Genomic DNA, 23,854 nt, shown 5'->3' on the forward strand with positions numbered 1-23,854 from the left:
CTGCACTAAATAAAAGCACTGCCATGTATGTGCTCTCTCTAATAAGCAATAGAGCACAGGAGCAGGCTTTAATTTTTCTTCTTTTTCTTTCTCTTTTCCCACAGACCATCCATGTTGCCATTGTTTGTGCAGGGTATAACGCCAGTCGGGATGTTGTCACACTCGTCAAGTCCGTCTTATTTCACAGGTAAAGGTACCCTTTTCTTCTTATACATCATATATATACAGATACACAAATAAGCTCTTGTCATGTTTACTCTTATTCAAAGTCAGATTCCCTTCCTTTGTTTCTTTTTCTTTGGAAGGAATGAAGCGTGAAGTATGCGACCACCAGAAATAGACTCATTGGTGAAAAGATCTGTACAGTGAACTGTAGGGTTCAGAAATCCAGTTGCTGCCTCTCCTTGTTGCACTGTGGGAATAGGCACCATATTTATCTGTACCGTAAAGCATCTGCACACCCCCGACTGCTGTAAAATAATGATAGTAGCAATGACAACATTGTTTTCATTTAGCTTATATATGGTTCAGTTTATGGCACAGGTGTAGGTAGTAATTTGAAAGCCGTACCAATAAAGGCACACTAGTGGTTGATTGGCTATCCTAGCTTCCTATTTAGACATTTATTTTTTAGTATAAACCTGTTACTATAGCCTGTATTATTTCAGATTATTTACTGTGGCTTTGGAGGATCTACTGGTAGCCCCTTAGAAGGCTTTGCAACCTGGTTTTAACACATAGAGCGCAATTGTATGCCAAATTTTGGGGGCATAAATGTCCAATGAAGATAAAGTAGCCAATTGCCTTAATAAATAGCAGCTTTAGCAAAACTGAAATGGTATTAAACTGTGTATGCACATGTGTATATCCCTTGTTTGGTTTAGTTGGCGTTGGAGAAGGTACTTTCCCAGGTAGTCAAGAGGGCCAATGGCATTCTGGCTTGTATACAAAATAGTGTTTCCAACATGAGCTGGAAGAAATGTAAGGCCCTGGAGCATGTGTCCAGAGAAGGGGAGTGGAGTTGTGAAGGCTCTGCAGCACAAATCTGATGGGGAGTGGATGAGGGAACTGGGGTTGTTCAGTCTGGAGGAGTCTCAGAGGAAACCTTATTGCTCTCTACAACAACCTGAAAGGAGGTTGTAGTGAGCTGGAGGTCAGCCTCTTCTCCCAGTATAACGCTGATGGGACAAGAGGGCATGGCGTCAAGTTGCGCTATGGGAGGTTCAGGCTGGATATTAGGAAAAAAATATTCTCTGAGGAAAGTGGTGCTGCACTGGCACAGGCTGTCCAGGGAGGTGGTGGAGTCACCATCTGTGGAGGTATTCAAGAATTGTTTAGATGTTGCACTGCAGGACATGGTTTAGGGGAAAATATCAGTGGTAGGTAGTCGGACTAGATGATCTTGGAGGTCTTTTCCAACCTTGGTGATTCTGTGATTCTGTGAAATGGGAAATTGAGAGACTCATCAAACTCTTTAACTCAAATAGGACGAATAGGCCAGTAAAATGTCCATAGTGTTTAATGACTTTACTAAGGAGACAGTTTCAAACACTGTTTCAACACTGATATTTTATAGCAGGCATGATGAATCTTATTTGTGTCATGCTAGTATCTTCTTAAACTGTGAGTGGGTCATTCCAGTCCCCAACATTGCTTCTTACATTTGCTCTGAACTCTGCTGGAACACTGAGTACTGATGCCCTTGCAATGCATTTAAGGTGCCATTTTAACTTTACTCATTTTTGGTCAGCTTTCAAAGAGAGTGTAAATGCCTAACTACCTTCTACTGAGGGGAAAAACTCATTAAATGGTGTTTTTTAAGAGTGTCTGGAATTTAAGTGAAGAGGGGAAATTCTCTACTGTAGGTATTAGGAAAAATTTCTTTACAGTGAGAGTAGTCAAACACTGATGCTCCATGCCTGCCAGTGTTTCAGAGGCATTTGGTTAATGCCTTAATAATGCTTTAACTTTCGGCTTATGGGCATTTGGATTCAGTGATCTTTGAAAGTCCTTTACAAGTAAACTGTTCTATTCTACTCTCCAAAATATGGTACTTTCACTATCAATATGCAGCCTTTGCAGATCTTCCCAAAAACAGCATGTTCCTATTAGATGAAAATTAGAAAGGGCCAGGAGAAAGAAAAACAATGCTATAATAAACATACCAATACCAAAACAGCAGTAAAAACCTGTTTCATGCTCTAGGCAGAATATTTCTGGATGTTAAAATCCTGTTAAATTTTAAAACTCAATCTATTTCCAATTAGAATCCTGAATTATTCAGTGTGAACTGGCGTTGTGTGGCAAGAATGTGGGGCGTTTTGTCTATTTTGATAGTTATCTCTAAGGGGTTTCTTGCAAATACTCATTTTTTTACAGATATGTGGTTTTTTCTAGCTTTCTGGATTTTTTTCTCTCCTGTTATTTGCCACCATTTCAAGAAGGCTCAATTCCTGTATGTTTCCAAATACACCATAAATAATAGGAACATCATAGCTCAAAGGTTTAAACAGTTTCCTTTTGTGTTATTTAAAGGAAGTGTCCCTGAAAAATTAACTAAAGTACAATCTGCTATAAGGGATATGGAAAATATGTTTAAAATAATGAAAGCAAAACAAAGAGAAGTAACATTTGTGTTTTTGAGTCTGGTGGAGTCTGACCTTGTCAAGAACACAGCTGCTGTTTGGATGACAGTACTGCTCATCTCAAAGGATTCATCCAGCTCAGCAGAAGTGATCAAGATGAAGTCCAGTATAGCTAATGAAACTTCAGAACAGTTGTAACTTTCAGAATAACCTGTGAGGCTTGTATGCTTAAAGACAAACTGTAAGTGCTTTCTTATCTTGAACAAGCTTTTCTCACTAGGCATTAAGTTGTTCACTAGAAAGAAAAGATGTTTTCAAAGAACAAACAGAGCTTCTTGAGGACATTTCTTCCTTATTCATAGAATCATAGAATGGTTTGGGTCAAGATCATCTACTTCCAACTCTCCTGCTATAGGGAGGGACACCTCCCTCTAGACCAGGTTGCTCAAAGCCCCATCCAGCCTGGCTTGAATGCTTCCAGGGAAGGGGCATCCACAGCCACACTGGAACATGTTCCAGTATCACACCACCCTCACAGTATAGAATTTCTTCTTGATATCTAGTCTAAATCTGTCTTCTTCCTGTTTAAAGGCCATTTCCCCCCATCCTGTTGCTACGTGCCCTTATAAAAGTCCCTCCCCATCTTTCCTGTAGCCCCTCTTTAGGTACTGGAAGGCCACTATAAGGTTCCTCCAGAGCCTTCTCTTCTCCAGTCCGAAAAGCCCCAGCTCTTGCATCCTGTTCTCATAGGTGAGGTGCTCCAGCCCTCTGGTCATCTTCATGGCCCTCCTCTGAACCCACTCCAACAGCCCAGTGTCCTTCTGGACACAGTACAGCACTGGACACAGTACTTCAGGTGGGTTCTCACAAAAGCAGAGTAGAGGGGAGGATTGCCTCCCTCAGTCTGTCATCTCTTGATTCAACCCAGGATATAGTTGGCCTTCTGGGCTGCAAGCACACTCTGCTGGCTCATGTTGAGTCTTTCATCATCTGACACCCCTGAATTCTTCTCTGCAGAGCTGCTTTCAAGCCCTTCTCTGTCCAGTCTGTATTTGTGCTTGGGATTGCCCCAATCCAGGTGCAAGACCTTGCACTTTTTCTTGTTGAATTTCATGAGATTGGCATGGGTACATCTCTCAAACCTGTCCAGGTCCCTCTGGATGGCATCCCTTCCCACTGGCCTGTCAACTGCACCACTCAGCTTGGTGTCATCTGCAAACTTGCTGCGAGTGCACTTAATCCCACTGTCAAGAAGACTGATTTTTGCTTCTTAAGCATCTATTGTGACTGTCGCTACGTTGTGGAAAACCAAGCCTCAAAAACTCTCCTTTCTTGAATGTCTTTCTTTAAAGTGGTGATGGTGAAGAGGACTGAAGAATGAACTGCAAACAAACAACAAACTGAGTTGAAAAGTATATATAAAATGCAAGATTCCTTGCATTGGTTGCCATCTTCAAACAATGTTATCTTGGAGACTGGAGGCTTGAAAATTACCGTGATTTTGAAAGAAGGCTTATTTTAGTTGCTAGGATCTGTTTAACAGCGGGGAAGAAGGATGGAGGTAGGTCATGGTACTGCATTAGGAGAAATGAATTGGGAGTTGGAGGTGGTTCGTTCAGGTGGTAGATACTTCATGACATCAGTAGTAGGTTCATCAATTCACTTGAGGGTCATCAGTGAGAACAGGCATGGAAGTGTCTCTTTTTCTGACCCTTAAATGTGCACTGAGGAGTTCATCCTGTCTAGCATGTGTAATTGAAAGATGTTTGCATAGAAAACACAGCTATTGTTACATGGTTCTGCTTGGGCAGCTGTACTACTGCCCATTGGTCCTGCAGTTCAGCACTTTGAACACACACTAGTAGTGGAGCAGCTGGCCCCTAAAAGCAGCCACGTTTCATATCCTTGCCTTTTCCTACTGCACTTCGTTTGGTGTTTGCTGTAAGAGCACTGTTTTCAGTGAATGTCTGACATTCAGAGATGCCCACCTGCTTTTATTGGAATATTCTTCCTTTTTGCTAATTAAAGCATGTTTCGGCTGAATATCTCTATTCTGAAAGAAGAAGAGGTGCCTAAGAAGGGAATCCCTACTTCTGAAGTGTAAAAATTTTGAGAAAAGGAGGCCATGTCAGTTTAATCATCTTTCCCTGGCATGTTAATGTATTTGTGGTAGCCCCAGCTTTGAGCTAGAGTGCTAGACAGAAAGATGCAAGACAGCAGGGGTGCTGGGTCATTAAGAATGAAAACTACAGGAATTTCTATAGATGGTGTGTGCTGTCTCTACTCTCTTGCATGAAAGTGCAGCAAATCCTGCATATTGAACAGTTTAGCTCTCCCAGGTCTTCCTCTGCCAGCTCTAAAAAATCAAGTTTCTGATTCTCATCATACCATATATATCATGAGACATAGGCAGGCTACTCGTTCGAGCCACTTGAGAAGCTATGTCTGTCTTTGGATTCCAGAAAGGAAGAAAAGGAGTGGAAAGAGCTGGCGTGGTAAATTCCTTATAAGAACACCGTCGTTCAGAAACTCATTTCACTCCCAACAGAAGAGAAGCTTCTGTCTTTAGAAAACGTATGTTCAAGCCACAAAATCCCAGCAGCTTTTAACACCCAGTTTGACATAACTGACAGTCTGTTCTCAAGGGGACCCTCCGCAGAGCAGCGGTAGTGCAGAGTTTGCAGACTCTGATAAATATGCATTGGCACTGCTGCACAGAGGGAGGCATGGAGAATGAGCACTTAGTCCTCGTCTGCAACTTTCCTGCTTACCTCTCCTGGGCACCTAATTATGATAGATTTTATAAATCTGCTGCAGGACTGGAGAATCTCTCAGCCAGTTTAACGCAGCCAAGCTCTTATCGGTATGACCTAAGTGCAACTTAGATTTAGTTTTTCTGAACCAAAGACTAAAACATGACTAAAGATATTGGGCCAACTGAGCAAAATGAAATGCAGTTGCTTTTGGAAACAGTGCATAGTGTCCAAAAAAGCATCTGCATTTCATTTTCAGATGTGATGCAGCTGTCTGTGGCTAATTACTATCCTTGGAACCTCTGGTACAAGTCCCATTGTCTCTTTTCAGTGTTTTACTCCATTTCTGAAAATTGGAAACCTTAGAAATGGCCAATGTTTACAGTTTCAGATTGCAAAGACCACTCTTATCTCTACATAGGTAGTTTTTCACTTCATCAAGAACTGAAATCATTTTTAATGTGCTCTCCTCTTTTCCAAAGGCGTGCTAAAACACCATGTTTCATTTGGGAACAACGAAAGGCCAAAATTATAAAATTATGACATGTTGCTGACATGTTAGGTCAGCCTGAGAATCTGTGAGAAATTAACTTCTCTTTAGTGCCAGCTATTGCTGCCTTGCCAAAGTACTCCCTTGTATGTAGTGATTTGTATGCTAGCAAAGAGTGGTTTGGGGTTTTTTTTAGTTGTTTCTCTGGAAACTCATCCCTCAATGGTGATGTGAGTTCATAATATAAACAAAAGCAGTGAGATGAACAAAACACTTTGTAATACAAAATAGCCTTTAAAAAGACAACTTTATTTCAAGGCAAGTAAATGTCTGAGTATTTTTATGATAGGAGTTTAAACTATGTTATAGATTGCTTTAGCAAAAATAATCTGTTTTTCTTAGAATAAGTAGAGTAAGATGAACAAAAAGAAAATCTAAATTAAATAAAAGGAATGACATGCACTTTCCAAGGAAAAATCAGAAGTCAACACTGGCAGGTAATTAAAGCTTACGTAATCTCATGACTTTATTCCCTGGAGACTTTTTTGCCTTAACGGAGTTCATTTGATAATTTAAAACTTTTGTCATTGTTTCCAACTTTTCTAACATATCAGTCTATTTTATGGGAGATTCTTCTGACAAAAAATAATATGTGAATTGGTTTCTCTGATGCATGTGAATACTTCATTTTGTATTTTATTGCTGTGCTAACAATGGAGGAATAATGGAGAAAATGGTGTTTAAAAGGAATCTGTCCATATAATCTCATTAATTTCTGAAGTGATTCCTATAAGTTAACACAAAACAAGACAATCCATACATAAAGCAGCTCCTGCATGTTAAGATCTGTCCAATAGTTTGGGGAGCATTTTAATCAATGCTGCGTGTGAATGGGTATGAAAAATCTATAATGATTTTCACATTGAAATTCTCCCCACACAAGAGATGAATTGTCACATGGGCACTAGGAAAAAAAAAAAAATCCCGAGTTGCCTTTTATAATTTCTGTTTGAAGTACTTGTTACCATTTGTTACGGATATAAAAGGTATTACCTTGTTGTGCTTCCCTTAGTAAAGTATAGGGTTTGGAAATAAACCCCCTGGGCTACTGACCTTTTTATATTCTTAGAAAATAAAATTCCTCTGTCGCAGAGTGAGACTATACAACCAAGCAGCTGCTTTTTGAATTGCTAACAATTGAGCTATGGAATAATATAGAAGGCTAGAGTGAGTCTTGATTCACTACTCCCTTTTTCAATTGTAGGTTTTTATATTTAACGCTGTGACAGTGGCTATTCCAAAAGAATGCTCCACAAATGCTTGAGCAAGCAGATCGAAACTGTGATGAATAAGAAGTTTTGAAATGTAAAAATAAGATATTGTGATTAAAAACCAACAGCAAAGAAATGAGTATCTCAGAATAAACTCCTAATTTTTAGCCTGACTTTTAAAATTACTAACTTTTTGCTGTACTAAACTTCATAGAACTATGGCAATGCTGAAAATGAAAGCATTCTTTTAAGCTCCTATATTTGGGCTTGAGAGCCTATATTTAAGCATCCATGCTTGAAAATATTGTGCAGAATCCCTTTTCATTCGCTTTTGGGGAATGCAATTTAGATAAAGAAATGTGTTCTCTTTATGTGTGGTTTACAATGTCAGATAGTATTCTGGTCTTAAGAGAAGTGGAAATAATTTAATGTATGATGACTTACGGTTTTCTAAGTAGAGTGGTTTAAACCTTGAGTTTCCACTTGATGAGAAATGCCCATATTTTGAAATGGCCTTTTTCCCTCATTGTGGCATTAATATCAGCATTTTCCACGTTTCACAGAAACTGTGAAAAAATGTACTTTGTAAAAATTAAGATATTCAAAATCCTTGACGCCAAAGAGACTAAGTGATTTCTGGATATGGGGGAAAAATTCCCTGACCATTTCAATACTTATTTCAGTAGTGAGGAAGCTGGAGGATAAGAGTTCAAGGGCCATCTGCTCTGTAACCTGGAATACTGGAAATGTTGTCTTCCAAACATACAAATTCACATGGAAATTTGGAGCCTGTTATTTTGCACTTGAAGTTTACCAAAATTGTCATATATTGGCCTGGAGAAGAGAAGACTGTGGGGAGATCTCATTGCAGCCTTCCAGTATTTAGAAGGGGATTATTAAAAAGGGAATGAACTTCTTACTCGAGTCGATAGTGATAGGACAAGGGGGAATGGTTTTGACCTCAAGGAGGGAAGGGTTCGAAGAAGGCTGCGGGGGGACCTCATTGCAGCACTTCAGTACCTAAGGGGAGCCTACAAAGAGGAGGGAAATCAACTATTTGAAAGGGTAGATAACAGTAGGACAAGGGGAAATGGTTTTAAGTTGAGGGAGAGAGATTTAGGTTGGATGTCAGGGAGAAATTCTTTATAGAGAGAGTGGTGAGGTTCTGGGAACAGGCTGCCCAGATGGGTTGTGGATGCCCAGTCCCTGGAGGTGTTCAAGGCCAGGTTGGATGGGCCCTGGGCAGCCTGGTCTGGTATTAAATGGGGAGGTTGGTGGCCCTGCATGTGGCAGGGGGTTGGAGATTCATGATCTTTGAGATCCCTTCCAACCCTATGATTCTGTGATTCTGTGATTTGATGTCTGGGGAAGTTCTTTGTTCTTTGCAGAGAGAGTGGTGAGGTGCTGGCACAGGCTATCAGAGTCTGTGGATGCTCTGTACCCGGAGATGTTCAAGGCCAGGTTGAGTTGGGCCCTGGGCAACGTGGTCTAGTACTAGATCTAGATGTTGGTGGCCCCCCCTGTGTCAGGAGGGTTGGATCTTAATGATGCTTGGGGTCCCTTCCAATCCAAGCCATTCTATGATTCTTTGATTCTGTATTACTGCATAGTTGCATTTTCTGTCACAATTTACAGTATAGTGCTTTACAGAAGTACAAAATGGAGCTAGCTTTTTTTATTCTCTTGATGTGCCCAGTGGAAGATGAGTCGTATGGGAGGAAAAGGCATGGAGCTGCATTAGGGGAGGGTCAGGTGGGGTGTTAGGAGCAGTTTCTTCACCAGGGGACAGTGGGCATGGAACAGGTGGAGTTCAAGAAGCATTTGAACAATACTTTCAGAAATATGGTTTAGTTTTTGTGTAGTCCTGTGAGAAGCCAGGAGTTGGAGTCAATGATCATTGCACATTTTGAGTAAGAAAATAGGAAGTCTGTGTTGGTCATCACTTTTTCTGAGACTTCATTCCAGGTTCCCTTCAGCACAAGATAAAAATCCTCCACTGAAGTCCTGTGGCTCAGGAAGTGGAAGAAAACGGTTGGGTCATCCCAATATCACTCCTGCAATTGCAAGAAACCACAGCATAGAAATCCTTTTCATAATTTGATCTACCTTCACAACGGTTTCTTTAATGAGAGCATCATATTTTACTGAGTATTCAACTCAGCTTCTTCTAGCAAACCTCATTGTCTCCAGCTGCCCATTAAATTTAGTCGCCAGCCCTGCCACTCTTCCTTCTACCCCAGTGAGGGATTCTCAAGTCCCCTGGGAGATTTGCATATCTTTTCCTTCTTTCCCCAAACTTCTTGAACTGTAGCTGCTAAATACGTGCCAAGGATTGCTCTCTATGTGGATTTCCCTTAGCTTCATTTCAGTTTTGTATACCAAAATGTCTCTATCCTTCCTCTGGCACCAGTGCTATTGCAAAACATCTGTGTCCAGTGAAATGTAGCCCACAGTGAAGTACTTGGTTGTCACTCCTATTTCTGACAGCTAGTGATTCAGCGGTGTTGGCAAATAACTAATAAAAGAAAAAACATCCCTTTTTAGTATCACTTGAGGATTTCTCATCTTGCAGGCTCTATTCTGTATCTTTTGCAGTGGGTGATGGTTGATCTTTAAGTTTCTGCGCTTGTTTCATAAACACTTCGAAGCAATCCTTATCTTTTGGGCTTTGCACATTGCAAACACTAGAACATCCAAAAACGTCATCTGTGTGCATGCTTTACTGTTGCCTTCAGAACATCTTCCAGGTTTCTCACTGTGCTCTGTTGCCTTTTAGCACTAGTAGTCAAGCCTATCCTTTCACATAACTAAAATCTCATCCAGAGTAAAATTTTGTGTGGCTGATGCACATTTAGTTGTAGATGTCAGCGGGTCACTGTTCTGTTCAAGGGCTATATTTTTGTAAGTGATAATCCTCTGCTTTGCCTCTGACACATACTTTCCTTCCAGCTGAATCTTTACCATGAGGCTAACAACTTGAAAGAGATTTCTGTGTCAGAGTACAACTACTCCTTTCTTCTTTTTCCCAGTAGGAGCTGAACTAAAGAAAATGTCACCCACTTGTTCCCATTTAAGTTTCATACGCTATGGGTCACTCAGATAAGTATAAACTGCTACTGAACATCTGAGCGTCTTTGTATCAGATTTTTTTCTTTTCAAGTAGTGCGTTTTATCTTCAGATGTTTTTTATCAATTCCATTTAACTAAGTGGTGATTTGAAAGAAGATGTAGCTTTCTTGTTTTCGACTGATTTTACTCTCCTTATTCTACTTTGCAATATATAGATAAATGACCTTGAAAAAAAGAGAAGAAATTACTAAAGATTACCAGCTGGGAAATAGCCTGACCAGATACCGGACCTGCTAAGCAGAAGAACCTGTACAGATTGTGTTGACAGTATACACCTACTTTCCTTGAAATACTGCTTCGCCAATTCCACTGATTCTTGACCTTTGTTTGTTTCCCTTGGCCTTTTCTCTGCTGATGAAATACATTTCCTGATCACTTCCATTTCCTGATTCTTCCTTGGCAATGAGTCTCATTTCTGTGGAATCTGCATGAGCCAGGACGTTGTCTTCTCTCCTGCTGGGCTGGTGAAGCAGTTATAATTGCTATGATCCTTTTGGGTTGGTTCTGCAAACCTCAGCAACCTGCAGCTTTACTTTTCCTCTGCTCATTCCAGGACACAGGGGGGATGAAAAGACCTTTGTCTTTTTGGAAGGCATATTATGGCTTAGTGTTTTGCTATTGTTAAACTCAGATCAGCTGTGAGTTTTTTCTGCCGTCAAGATTAACTCTTATGTAAGCCTTCTAACTAGCCCTTTTCCTGCCTATTCTATAAGCATATATTTTGATCCACAGTCCCCTGGAAAACAAAAGAACAGCTTCACTGATATTAGTGGATATTGGGTTGGATTTTATGTGCAGTATTTGTATCATCACAAAATTGAGCTATACAATGCTTACTACAGCAATCTCCTGTTTCTGCTGAGAGGTGTGTTACGATACTATGAACTGTTACATGTATTTTTAGGTTTTCTTGTGAACTTTCTTGAGTAAAAAACAGTATTACTCATCAAAGCAGAGAAAAGTAGCATTAAAGAGAAAGGCACTTATTCTTCATTAAGGGAGGAAATGGACAAAGAAATAACCTTCATCTTTTGGAATAAGCCCAAGAGTATCATGGAAGTGCATTGTCCTGAACTAACATAGATTTCTTCACTTCTCTTTCAAACAGCAGCACGTAGCAGTTTCAGTCATATACCTTAACATCTGAAACTAACTTCTCCTTCTTTAGATGAAAAGTTTCTGTTGACAGTGCAGCCATTTACCTTCATAAGTTTCACAGTAATGAGATTCCAGTACTCTACCCTAGGGATCGAAGAAAGGTTGAGCCAGTGCTAAAGTCTAAATGGACATCTGTCGTCTTGGTGGCTTTTGCAAATTCTGTCCTCTGCTGACAGTGAAAGCTGCAAAGTTAGGGATAAACATGGAAGACTACAACTCGTGACTAGTTTTCACTGGCTGGTTTTCATACTTACGCCATTTAAGCTGAGCAAAGATGACTTTGCTTACTGTTCCTCAAAGAGAGAAGCAAGGCTAAGGGATTTAAATGTGGCGTTTGTAATGTGAACATTCACATTACTGTAGAAAAGTTCAAGCACTTTGTCAGACTTTGCTGGTCTTGTTGATCCTGGCTTTACTTATCCCGATTTTGAAGTTTCTCATAGAATCATAAATGGTTTTGATTTGAAGGGACCTTTAATGAGTATCTGGTCTGCCTCCTCTACCACTGCAGGGACATCTATCAATAGACCAGATTGCCTAAGGCGCCATCCAGCCTAACCATGAAAACTTCCAGGGATGGAAAACCCACAGCTTCTCTGGGCAACCTGTTCAACTGCCTCATCACCGTCACAGTAAAAAATAACTTCCTAATATCTAATCTAAATCTGCTCACTGTCAGTTTAAAACGATTACCACTATTCCTATCACTACATGCCCTGGTAAAAAATCTCTATCTTTCTTATAAACCCTCTTCAAGCATTGAAAGGCTGCAATGAGGTCTCCCCAGAGCCTCCCCCTCTCCAGACTGAACAATCCAGCTCTCTCTCTTTCTTTGGAGGAGAGATGCTCCAGCCCTCTGATCATCTCCTGGCTCTTTTTTTGACATAGTTCAAGTAACCCTAAGTACAGAGGTGATCCCAAGTCTGGCATTTTAAAGTAATATATTTATTTGTTCCTGCTTTTCTTCAGCCTGCCTTATAGGAAAAGGATGAACTTGTCCTTGTAGGAATGAGGATGTGGGGAAATTTACATTCTCAAGTGTATTCGTTATTTCAGTAGCTAGAAGGCAGTCACCTGAAACATCTAGTTCTGGTTTCCCACAGGATAGCTGTTAATACTCAGGGTTTGCTTTGTAGAAATGATGCATGTAATCTCAACAGTCCTGGAATGATACCTCATTCAGATGATTATTTTTCACCTTCACCTCTACTCCCATTACTCCACAGACTATTCTTACCACAGAGATAAATTACCGGGTTTGCTGAGAAAACTGAAAGCAATCACTTTCACATCTTAAGGCCCAAAGGAGGAATTAATTTGGATTTCTTTTAAGAGTCCAGTAGGACGGACCAGATCCTCAGCTGTTATAAATCAGCGCAGTCCACTGAAGTCAAAGGAACTATATTTACATATTTACAAGTGTTCTAGTACTTCTGTTATTGTTACATTTATTCAAACTGTGTCTCACCGTTTTCTCCGCAGAGCAGTACTCCACCAGATGTGATGTACACTTCGTCTTGCAACCTCTGACATGCACAGAATGTTGCAAGTTTTGTTGTTCTTTCGCAATAAGAATTAGAATCCTTTGGACCAACGCGTTTTTCTCCCTTTCCCTGTCAGGCGAAACCCGCTCCACTTCCACCTCATCGCAGATGCAATTGCCAAACAGATCCTCGCGACTCTGTTCCAGACTTGGATGGTCCCTGCTGTGCGCATAGACTTCTATGATGCAGATGAACTCAAGGTAAAGACAAACACAGCTGTTACTCATGCACTTCTGGTTTCATTTCTATCCATTTGTCTGGACTGGGAAGTTGAAGGAGAATTGTGTTGTCCCTGGCTAAAAATAACTCTGACCACATGACTGTAATCTCAGTTGCACGTAACTAGAAGATACTGATTTGCTAAAATCAATGTGGTTACTCTGCTCATGTTATATATTGTTTAGAATTTTACCTTCTACCAAGAGGATTCTGGTTTTCTGTGTTACATTGCATCGGTTGAAATGTTTTGCTAATCATGAGTATCTTGTTCAATAATCTTAAGGCTTTTACTGGAAACAGTCAAATTCCTTGAATTCCTTAAGCAAAGGCATAAAACAGTGCAAGTGCACACAACCTAAAAAGCTATCAATATTGTATTTTGAAATAGCTATCTTTTTTTAATCTAGGTGTCCTTTCAAAAGGAGTGACTGAAAAAAGGAGTGCTCTAAGGAGGGAAAAATGACTTACTGAAACATGAAGTCATTATCTTCTCATAGATTTAGAAAGTTTAAATTAGGTCATGGATGCACAGTTTTGAATTTGAGCTGCACGTTTGTTAGCTGTGGAAGTAGATTGAAGCGCTCAGATTTCAGCGTTTGGAGTTGGTGGCAATAATTTGTATGACTTAATTAGACCGTTCTGAACATCCCTAGAAAAATGGCTATGCCAGGGAAGGAGTAAGTTCAAAGCGTGTCATGTTGTAGAATCTTGAATACAAAATGTTACAGAAAGATAGAAAAGGGAAAACTTGATCCTTAGGAAAAATATTTTTTCTAGCTATTTTTATTGGTTTCTATATGAAGCCATATTAAGTATTGACCTAATTAGCTAGAAATCTCCCAGAGATCTCCCTTCTGTTCTTTCTAGCTTCATAGTGAGGAAGAAGTTTGTTTTTCTTAGTCCTGCACATGTCTATGTTACTTTTACTTTTCTGAAAATTGTAGGATTTTACAGTTCTTAATTAACCTCTCAGCTGAACATGACAAACCTCTTAGCGTTTTCCTTCTGGTCATTTGGGTATGGTCCAATCTAGCTAAGTAAATAAGAAACAGGGATCATTGAAGTAAGCTCTCCTAACTTACCGCTTTTTAGGCAACAACACTGTGCAGATAAGAAGCTACAGAGTCTTGTCTTGTCCCTCACTCTTCACTTTAACTTTTATGTGGCCAGTGACCTAGTGCAACACTGGATGATCTTGCTTATAACCCATACGCTTTAGGCTGGGGATCACTTAGCGGGTGCAGGTACTGATGCGTAAATACATCTTTCCAGGTCTGCCATGATACTGGCTCATATCCAGATCAGACTGCAAGTTTTAGTAAAGAACGCAGAGGAACTGTTTAAAGACAGCTGTAGAAGCTCATCTCTTTTTTTTCCCTACATAATCTCTGGAGAGGATGGAATGATCATTGCGAGTTCACATTTTTCACATGCGCTCTTAGGGGATACATTATTCAGTCCAGTGTTAGGAAAACATTGAGCTTATCGTGGAATGCTTTACTTTTCTACCATTCTCTTAAAGTCTGCCCTTTCTCTGGTCTTTGAATACAGTGTTACCAAGTGTATATACCGAATCTCAATTTTTAATAGACTTCCATATTTCTTTTTAAACCTAGAGTCATTGCTAACTGCTGAAATCTAAAAGGGTTTAGACTGAACAATAGCTTGGGAAGTTTCTGCTTAGCCTTCATTCACAACCATCTCATTTTCGGGCGGAGTACATTTTAACTGGAACAGAAAACAGTTAATTTTATGTCTGTTTTGTTTCATTTCCATTTAGATATGTATGACCTTCCACCCCCTTACTTCCTAACACAGCAGGAAGTGGCATGTAAGCTTAAGTCCTGGGAAATGTCCTGCTCCTGCACAGACAGTGGAAGGGAGCACATAATGTTAGATTCCCCATAAATACTATGAATTCTTATTTGTTTCAAAATATCTGTTTTCAGTTCAGGCAACACTATCTACTAGAGCGTAATTTTTTTTCAAAGCCAAAATTTGGAGACAAATATTTAGCAATGTTTCTTAACATCTCCTGCAGTTTTTAAACACCAACTGTTTAGCTTGGAGTTAGAGCAACAAGTGTTCTGAAGGATGGTGGAAGAAATAAGTCCCTGTAGTAAATGATGTTTTCTCTCAGGCTCTAGAGACCTGGATTCTTTCTTTTAAGAAATGGAAAACAAAGTACCACTGATTATCCTTGATCTTCTAGCGCTGGGAAACAAGCACAGCTACACTTTGCTTCTGTGAAAGAGCCATGTCAGATACTCCTTGTGAATTTTAGAGAAGATGTGTTTTTCTTTTTGCAAGATGACACTGCTGTTCATATTTGTCCTGCAGCATGTAGAACCTTCATTCACTCTCTCCCTAGAAATAGGTACCAACCAGCTTGCTAGGAATTGTTATGAAGTGGAGGAGAGCATGGCCATGGCAATGTCCATCTTTGTTTTATGCCCTTGGCAGAATAAGAACTTGACTCTAGAGCTGAACAAAAGCAGCAACATTTCCAGAAGGGTCAGACGGGAATGTGGGTTTGCTGGTTATATTTCTTTCAAACAGCCATTTTGATCATTGTAACAGCCAGTTTTAATAAGACACTTATAACTTCCAAAATAGTTTGGTGTGTCTCCTCATTGTCTTGCCCATAACCACAAGGGAGACCTATGTCTAAAAGCTCTCCCTCACCTTAGAAGCTTTTCATATTGTGGACTGTACTGACCATGCATCTCTCTTCCAGTAGCTAAACATGCTAAATGCAGCTAGCAGTGAACAGTAAGCATCCTTGAAGTGTGGAGAGCTGTGGAGAGTGGAGCAGCAGTAATTGAGCCACTCCATAGCTGCAGAGTTCATGCTGCTTCTACTCAGTATGGCCCACATGTAACACTTACACATCTCCAAGGCCACGTATGGCTGTGGCTATGAACTTGAAGTTACCTGGCAATGTAGATTCACTTCTAGTAGCTCTTGTCATTCAATTTTGGTCCTGATGCAGTAGATGTAGCTATTACAACACAGCCTCGCAGCAAATAACTAGAAATGGGAAATTATCATCTTGAACATTAAATGAAAGAAAAAAAACATACCTGTGGAACATTAATCTAAAAGACCTATTACAGCTGTGGCTTGCAAATATCATGCTGCAAGTTACTGTGTTTTTTCAATTCAGTCTGACATGAAGAAAATTCATTTAAGATGTGCCTACTCTAGCACTTAGCTTCTGTGTTTCATTATTTGATGTGGAATCTCATGCCAGTTCATTCAGATGGAAGTGCAGGCATTAAACCCATTGTGATCAGTGCTGGCCCAGAGCAGAAGGGGCAGCTGATAATGCAATACAGAATGTGTGATGTGTGGAATACAGATGAGGTGGGTTTGTTTTCCCAGATGTTGCCTGACAGACTGCTGACAACATCAGGTGAACTGAGGGAAGCAGAAGGTAAAGGAGCAGTTGTCTGCTCTGCTGTGTGTGAATGTTGATGGTCCAGATAAATGCGGTCTCCTCGTTGCTAGAAAAGCAAAAAAGTCCTTTAAATAGTTCAACCCATAATTGTACTGCAGTCAATCCGTGAACTGCAAGGTAGGGATGTTGATTAGGTTTTTGCAACAGATGTGCATTTGATCTGAAGGTGAAATGTAGAACACTCCACAGTTTTCTGCATATGTGGACAAGATCCCAGCTTCCATCATTCCCAGAAACACCAGACTACAAGTCTCACTACTGATGCTGCTTTTGGTAGTTTCATACCAGAAGTGTTGGAGTAGTCTATACATTCAGTTAAAATTGGTGGTGTGGACCAGAGAGGAGATCCAAGCTGGTATCATGTGTGGAATAAGCAGCACCTAACTTAAGCATGAAAGGAGTCACTCCTTAGAAGTTCCGCTTTCCTTCCATCTGAACTGTGAAGGCAGTTCCTTTGGTCAGACGTGTCAGCATTTGGTCAGACAGACAGGCAAGCGCTATGAGATTTAAGAATGAAAATAAATATAATCGTTTAATTATAAACACAGTGTACCTGGGTCTCAGAGCTGTGCCTGCATGCTAGGTTACTAATTCCTGCGCAGATTAAATAAAGTGCTGCTGATTTGAGACAGAAAACCAGATTGAAACTAGATGATTGATTTAGCTGCTGGCCATCTGCACGAACATTTGACAGATTGTTACAGGAGCTCTCCCAGTGGGAATTTCAGACAGTTCTTGAGATTCCCCAGGCAGTCCCTGCTGTGCCTACACCAATTTGTATGCTTAAATGTGTTGATTAACATCCTGAACGGAAAATCTGGTGGACCCAGAAATTCCCAGGAAGTTCTTGCTGTAAAATTAATCAATTGTACAAGAGTAAAACACTTGTAATTATTTAATCGAAACAGTTCCTACATATGTAGAAATGATCAAGTAGAACAGACATTTGTACATAGGAAATGTTTTGCGTGTAGTTTAAGGAGATCTATAATGATTGATCATGCATGTGCTAGAGTGCTCATCTGGGACCACAGACCAGCTGGGTCATAATCACTGACAGAACCGAGTGTTTTAGGGAGTCTTACCCAGTCCAAGATGCGCCTGCAGGGGACCCTTATGATGGAAACTCCTTTCACCATCCAAACTGAAACCAAGTGTTCTGTTTAATAAACTGGATTATCTATGCTAAAGTTACCAAGATCCCAATAAGTAGTTAACTTTTTTTTTACGCATTCTCTGTTCTTAAGTGTCTGTGCAACAAGTGACATAAAAAACAAATCAAATGGCATGGCATTTTTTGTTACCAGTGGAAGCTTTTCCAATGAATAATAGCATTGGGGGAGCTGTAAGTATCATACACTGCCATATATCAATGTTGGAAACGCATTCAAGCAAATGCAGTTGCAGAAGCAGTCAGCCATAACAATTTATTTTCGCAAGACTAGTGACTGACTGCTAGCTATCACTAACTAGAAGAGTTGAACCTTATTTTCGTAATGTTTAAGGTCACTGCATAATTTTTTATCTGTTAAGTAGTTCATTGTATGCCCCAGAGGCAGAGACACAAAGTTATAAAGCAAACGTATGTTAATTTTCTTCTTTTCCATTTCACATGCGAGATCTAATTGTTACTAACAATACAGGACGTGAAACATAGCACCTATTTATGTTTGTATTCATTTATGTAGTAGTAGGTGTTCAATGAAAGTGTTTCTACAAAACTATGGTTTTGGTTAAATATTGTTATGCTATGGTAAGCTTGCATTTCACTAATATTAGGCCTTTCTATAAGCTGATCTACTATACATGTCAGTGAAATCATAGCCGTAGATTGCTGATTTTTCCCAGCTTCTCTCTTTTAAGAGTATTTAACCTGGTTTCAGGTGGGGTATAGTTTTTTTTCACAGTAGCTGTATGGTGCTTTGTTAGGATGAAAATAGTGTCGATAACTCAATGGCGTTTCAGCTATTGCTGAGCAGTGCTGCAGGAAGGTTCTTGAGGGAGGAGTGCATGCACAGAGCCAGGAAGTTTTCAGCTTCTTGTTCTGCCCTGCCAGTGGGAAGCTTGGGGATGCACAAGTAGCTGGGAGTGGACAGAACCAAGACTGGTTGAGGGAATATCCCACGCTGCATGACATCATTCTGAATGATAAAACTGGGAGGAGCTGGCTGTGGGGAGCTGCTGTTCAGCACTAGGCACCGTGCTGAACTGTGCTGGCTAGGCACTGGTCCACTGGTGGTGAGCAATTGTGTTGTGCATCAATTGCTTTTTGTTGTGATTGTTTTAATTATTTTTATTTTCTCTGTTTTTTGTTTGTTTGTTTGTTTTTTCATTCTTATTAAACTATCCTTATCTCAACTCATGAGTTCTCACACGTTTACCTTTTCAATTCTCTCCCACATCCCACTGGGGGAGGTGGTGAGCAAACAGCTCTGTATGTGGTCCTGAGCTGCTTGCCAAGTTAAACCACAATAGATTTTAAAACTAAAGGAAAAATACAAATTTAAGATTTTCAAAACAAAAGCCTACAGCCAAAATGCTGTACAGAGTTTCATAACTTGCATGAGTTAGTTTTAGACCTGAATTTCCATATAAAAACTTAGACTTTTTGCATTTACTAATGAACATAACACAAAAGACCTGAAATCTCAGGTGACAAAAATATGCTTGTGATTGTGACGTGCAAAGAATTGGGTGGTGTTACTCTGTTCATCCACCATTTTCAGTACCAACAACTGGATCTTAACAGAACATGTTTTGGTAAGCTGAGCTATTTTCTTGCATCCAGGCAAGACTGGGAGGAAATGGGTAGAGTTAGTACAACATCCCTAGCACAGTGGAACCCCTATAAAGTGGTCAGATCAGTCTCATCCCTGACTTTGCCTCTAGAGGGAGTCAACACAGCAAAGGTCAAAGAGTTCTGTGCAGAAGATTTCTGTGTAATTTCTCCTAGGATTTACCCATCTTGACAGTTCTTGTAGGACTTGGAACTGTAAGGAACTGGTGTACTGGAATGAAGCCCAATATGATACAAGCAGGTGCAGTATGTCGTGGGCCTTACTCCAGTGACCCTACCTACTGTGCTGTATTAGTGCTTTGCTCATATTGGGATGAATTATGATTTTAAACAGGCTATTCCAAAGCAAAGCCTAACCTTCATCCTGATGTCAGTGTTTTGAAAACAGTGAAGTTCTTGGTTAATTTTATAACTTATCTCTAACAGCTGTGGGTTTCTTTGAAGTTCCACCTTTTCTTCATGCTAGGGAAAAGCAAGACTTTCCCTGTGTCACTCTGTGCTACACCCAAAAGGAAGCCACTCTTCTGCACAACATAAGTGAAATAAGGAATAAGGAGCCAGCACTCTTCCACTGCCATCACCCACATTTGTATCATAGTATCGGACTTAGTGACATTTTGATAGCAAGGATTCCTGTGTGGCATTCAGCTTCCATAATGTCATTCTTATTGCAACAATGTGTACTGAACCCTCAGGGAAAGCTGTTTTAGCAGGGCATGAGAAAAGAAAAATAACTGCACATGAGATTTTCCAAAAGATGATCCAGTTTTACAAAAATTATCCAATGTGTCCTGGTAAAGAAAGAAATATAAAACCACAGAGCGCCTCAAGCTGACTGCTGCAACTATTGTTTGTTCTATGTATCTCCATTGCATCAATTGCTTTTGCAGAAGTGTATCATCCTTCTATGAGGAATGAAGGCATTTTGCTATTCTAACTTCACTTTTTTTCCTGTACTGGGAAATTGTTTAACATTTTCATTTGCACACAGGTATAGGTTGCATATTCACTGTACTTGCCAGTTAATGGTCATCCAGGACAATTTATTTTCTTGACACTAGCAGATGAAAACTTGGGAAGATGTGTAATGAGCATAGTCTAACATCTTAGTGGCTTTTCACCTGCTCACAGTGATACCTCCTTGTGTAGGGATTACTGATGGGAGCACAGCAGTGTCTGAGGTGAGCTCATTCCTTCTGGGCAGTTAGCATAGGCCAAAAATATTCTGAAGGAATACGACTGAATTGTTTGTTCTTGTGGTGAAAAATGGTGTTCATTTTACCTGGAATACTTATGTGCATGACACCTTTTCCCAACTCTGCTAATTACAAGCCATCCCGAGTCTGATATAGCACCAGCACACAGTGAAGTCTCTCGTCTCATAGGTCTTCTGTGTCTGTCTCAGCTTGGGTAAAGGCATTCAGACTAATTTGATGTTTGAGTATCTGCTTCAAAGGGTGAAATTTATAGTAAGGATAGTAATTATATGCCACTGATGATACTTCTTTTTCAGTCATCTTGATGTAAAAACATCTGAATTCCTAAATTGTGAAATATAATTTCTGTTAGTGAAGAGATCATTTTTCAGATCAAACTGACTTCACCTTGCAAAAGTTTTGTTGAGGATGATTGTCTTACTCTTTCAGCAACAAGGATGAAAACTCAGCATTGTTTTGATCTCCTGATAATTTTCTCATATACCGTTCCATTTCATCAGGTTTGAGCCTTTTCATGGTTGAATGGATTCCACAGCTTTTTATCTAATGCAGATGAAAGCCTTCATGAAATGCTTCCAGCTATATGGTTTTAATCAGTCACTCAGGATCTGTCTTTTCACCTGTCTGACTGCATCTGATAGTCCTTAGAGTGAAGCTACAAGATTACATGGAGTTTGGGTGACACCAATGGCTTAGTCTGCACCCCAAAAGTTTCAAGAAAAGTAAGAAAGATATGTCTGCTACATAGACACACCCTTAAAATGTCACTCAGGCAAATTCACTGTTATCTTGACCAGTATTTAACCAGAACTTAGGCAAGAAGCTAGGCTGGTGTCGTGATCATCAAGCTTAGTATTTCTTGCTTTGAAAGAGCCCAGCTTTCCCAACTGTATCTTTATTTTCTTCATAGTGTGTCTCTAGTTAATTCTGTATTGTATAAGAGATATATCTATTAACAAAGAAAAGAACACTATTTTTTCCTTGTTGCTGTAGTGCTTTTTGTACAAGGTTACTGTTAGTATTGCTGGTTCATAATGGTAATATGTTTTGTTTTTTATTATCCTTCTTATCCCAGATGCATTACAGGACCTTCTTAATTTCCAGGATTTTCAATAGTTTTCATCTATTGTAATATTTACCACTGGAGAAAAAAGCATCATTCAATGTAATTTTTGTTCTCTTCCAACAGTAATTGCTATACAAGAAGTTCATACTTGCCTGGCCTCCAGACCTGCAGCATGGAAGATTATTTGTTTTCCTTCTAATTCTTTGCTTTTGGTGAAAGTAAGGGAGCTAATAATTCTTAGTGGGATGTGTTGTTTATGTAACCAGCAAGACGTGTATTCCACCACTAATGGGCCTCTTTTTTGTTGAAGCATTTCCAGCTTCTATTATTTAAGCTTATTTAAGCTTCCCCCTTAGTTGATCTGGAGGTAGAAAATGTAAAGGTTTGTCTCTGTAGAGAGATGATTTTCCTGAAGAGATTCTGATTAATAGCTTGTGGCTTCGTTTGTGTAGAGGAGTGAATCCTTTTTTTTTCGTTTATGTGTCACATTTTGACATCATATTAGGATCTTCGAGCTGCAGTCTCACATCCCTTCCACAAATCATTATCTTCTGCAATTCTCACTCCTGCACTGAGGTACCTTCTGTTTCTTATTAGATACAAACAAGACTAGATTTTTCAGTCTTAGCAGGGTGAAAGATTCTTTCCAAAACATTTGAGTTTTCTGCATGTGATAATATTTTAGACCTGCAGTTTCCTAAAAGATATCACTGGGTAATAACAATCACTGTACCTATTTTGCTGTCTCCTTTCATCATCCTGGAAACGTACTCTTGTCCAAAATCTTATATGGAAAAAACTCCACTTCCCATATTTTTGTCAGAGAAGAGAGGCTATTGTCTAACAAACATAACGTGTTTATGCAGGAGATGGTGTTGCTTTTTATTCTGGCCAGTGCATCTTAATGACACCTGTTTAATACCACGCCATCATAAGCACTGCAGATTGGATGTCTCTGGACTTTAACCCCAAGAGCTGCATGGAAATTTGCCAAAACACATAACACATAATGTCTGCTGCTAATGTGCATGTATTTGCATAGTAACTAAAATTAAAAAGCTGGCATCAACAATATTTTCATGAATTTATATCTTCCCTGATGAATGTGTACAAAGAGCTTGTTGATTGAGTTCAGTAGCAATTAAAGGGTCCTACTGATCTTTCTTATCTTTCTGTACCGGTGAACTGAGAAGGGCAGCCATAATTTGCTTTTGACTGTTGGCCAAATTCTAGCTGTGTCTACCTATCGGTCAACTTTTAGAAGAACATTCTGGCTTTCTGCCATTTTGTCTAACCCAATCTACATCTCTTTCTTTTCACTCATTCACTGACAGGAAGGGAAAAAAGCAAAAAAAAAAAAAAAGAAAAGAAAAAAAAGAGGGAGAAAAAATAAAAGGCCTTATTTTGTAGGGAAGGCTTGCACTGTTATCAATACCAGAGAAGTGGGACTCAAAAGGTGTTTGATTTATTCTCACTGGCTTTTCTTAGGATGCTCTCTGACTCTTGCTTGTCCTTCAGCCTTGACTACCACAATGAGAAAACAACTGAGTTGAGGCCAAAGTCCTCAAAGCAACAGGAAGCATCATGAACTAAAACTCTCCTGTTTTGTCTTTTCTGTTCTCCAGTTTCATCTCGGAGAAGAGTAGAGAAAAACAAAGAGAACTTTTAGCAATTTGGTGATAGCAAGAAGCAGAGAATTAAAAATGACTCACAATGAGAGAAAAGAAAAGGATTGATTATAGTCAAGTGGAAATTGTTCTTTTGAGTTTGGTGGGGTTAAGCAGGGAGAGGAGGTAGAAACCTGCTGGAGGAAAACCAGCCAAAGCCCTAAGAGAAGGGAGATATTCCACAAAGATCAATGACTCTCTGGTCATTTCTTTTCTGAAAAGCCATATAGATGATGTCTTGACCCCTAACAGCAGAGACACAAAAAAAGTTGTATAAAGTTAAAACTTCATATAACAGTCTGCAGTTTCATCCATATAAAGTAGGTTAGTTCCAAGCACAGAATGTGTCTTAACTCTTGGATCCACAGTTAATTTTCTTATTAAGATGTTCTGAATTAGCATCTTTAAATCAGGTTTTTCCCACTTATCTGCCCTTTGCATGTATGTATATATTGGTGATAGATTTGGAGAGAAAGGTTAAAAAAAAAAAAAGAAAGA

The 23,854-nt window shown here is 39.7% G+C and overlaps 1 protein-coding gene across 3 annotated transcripts in view; it reads left to right on the forward strand.

Annotated features, from left to right (window-relative positions):
* LARGE1 (LARGE xylosyl- and glucuronyltransferase 1) overlaps positions 1 to 23,854 on the forward strand; it is a 279,742-nt gene that overhangs the window by 139,835 nt on the left and 116,053 nt on the right. For all 3 annotated transcript variants that reach the window (XM_042837889.1, XM_042837887.1, XM_042837888.1), the window contains exons 5-6: positions 105 to 187; positions 13,007 to 13,130. In XM_042837889.1, the coding sequence (XP_042693823.1) occupies positions 105 to 187; positions 13,007 to 13,130 (207 nt within the window). The remainder of the gene's footprint in view (positions 1 to 104; positions 188 to 13,006; positions 13,131 to 23,854) is intronic.

Source organism: Centrocercus urophasianus, unplaced genomic scaffold (genome assembly GCF_019232065.1).
Source record: "Centrocercus urophasianus isolate 14NV4802_14NV808 unplaced genomic scaffold, USGS_Curo_1.0 seq_73, whole genome shotgun sequence".
In the NCBI taxonomy this organism is placed as follows: domain Eukaryota; kingdom Metazoa; phylum Chordata; class Aves; order Galliformes; family Phasianidae; genus Centrocercus; species Centrocercus urophasianus.